The following is a 429-nucleotide window of genomic DNA, read 5'->3' as shown; positions in this document are numbered from 1 at the left end:
TTCTGATCTTTGTGCCCCCTGCGATGTGGATAGGTCACCACCTACCCCGTCCACCGCCTTCACTTCCACCTCTAGAGCCTCATACCTGTTTCGCAGAGGCACCTGGGGAGAAGCACTGGGCAAAGAAAGGGTTCTCCACCTGCCCCGACTGCAGACCAGTTTCCACTCACTGCTTTCCACTGAGGCCCTTCCATCATCCTGACAGGGGGGGGATGCTAGTTCCCTTTGATCCCGGGCCTTTTTTGGTGGCTGCTCCTGCATAGATATCCGGGAGGACAGGGTGCGGCTCCACCAGTCTATTTCCTGCTCCACCTCCCTGATGCTCCGTAGCCCATCTACCTCTTCTATTAGCTCTGCCACCAGGCAGAGTAGGTAGTCCACTTGGTCACATCTTATACAGGTGTTGCCCTTCCTGGTCTCCATTTCCCG

The 429-nt window shown here is 56.4% G+C and overlaps 1 protein-coding gene across 1 annotated transcript in view; it reads right to left on the bottom strand.

Moving 5' to 3' along the window:
- The window catches only part of CNTN5 (contactin 5), a 339,272-nt gene extending 338,849 nt beyond the window's left edge, over positions 1-423 (bottom strand). The window contains exon 1 of the mRNA XM_035889184.1: positions 46-423. Within this exon, the coding sequence (XP_035745077.1) occupies positions 46-423 (378 nt within the window). The remainder of the gene's footprint in view (positions 1-45) is intronic.
- Between the last annotated feature and the right edge of the window lie 6 nt (positions 424-429).

The sequence above is a fragment of the Egretta garzetta genome, unplaced genomic scaffold (genome assembly GCF_000687185.1).
Source record: "Egretta garzetta isolate BGI_Z169 unplaced genomic scaffold, ASM68718v1 scaffold492, whole genome shotgun sequence".
Classification (NCBI taxonomy): Eukaryota; Metazoa; Chordata; class Aves; order Pelecaniformes; family Ardeidae; genus Egretta; species Egretta garzetta.
Note: the sequence above shows the minus strand (reverse complement) of the source record. Positions and strands in the feature narration are given on the sequence as shown.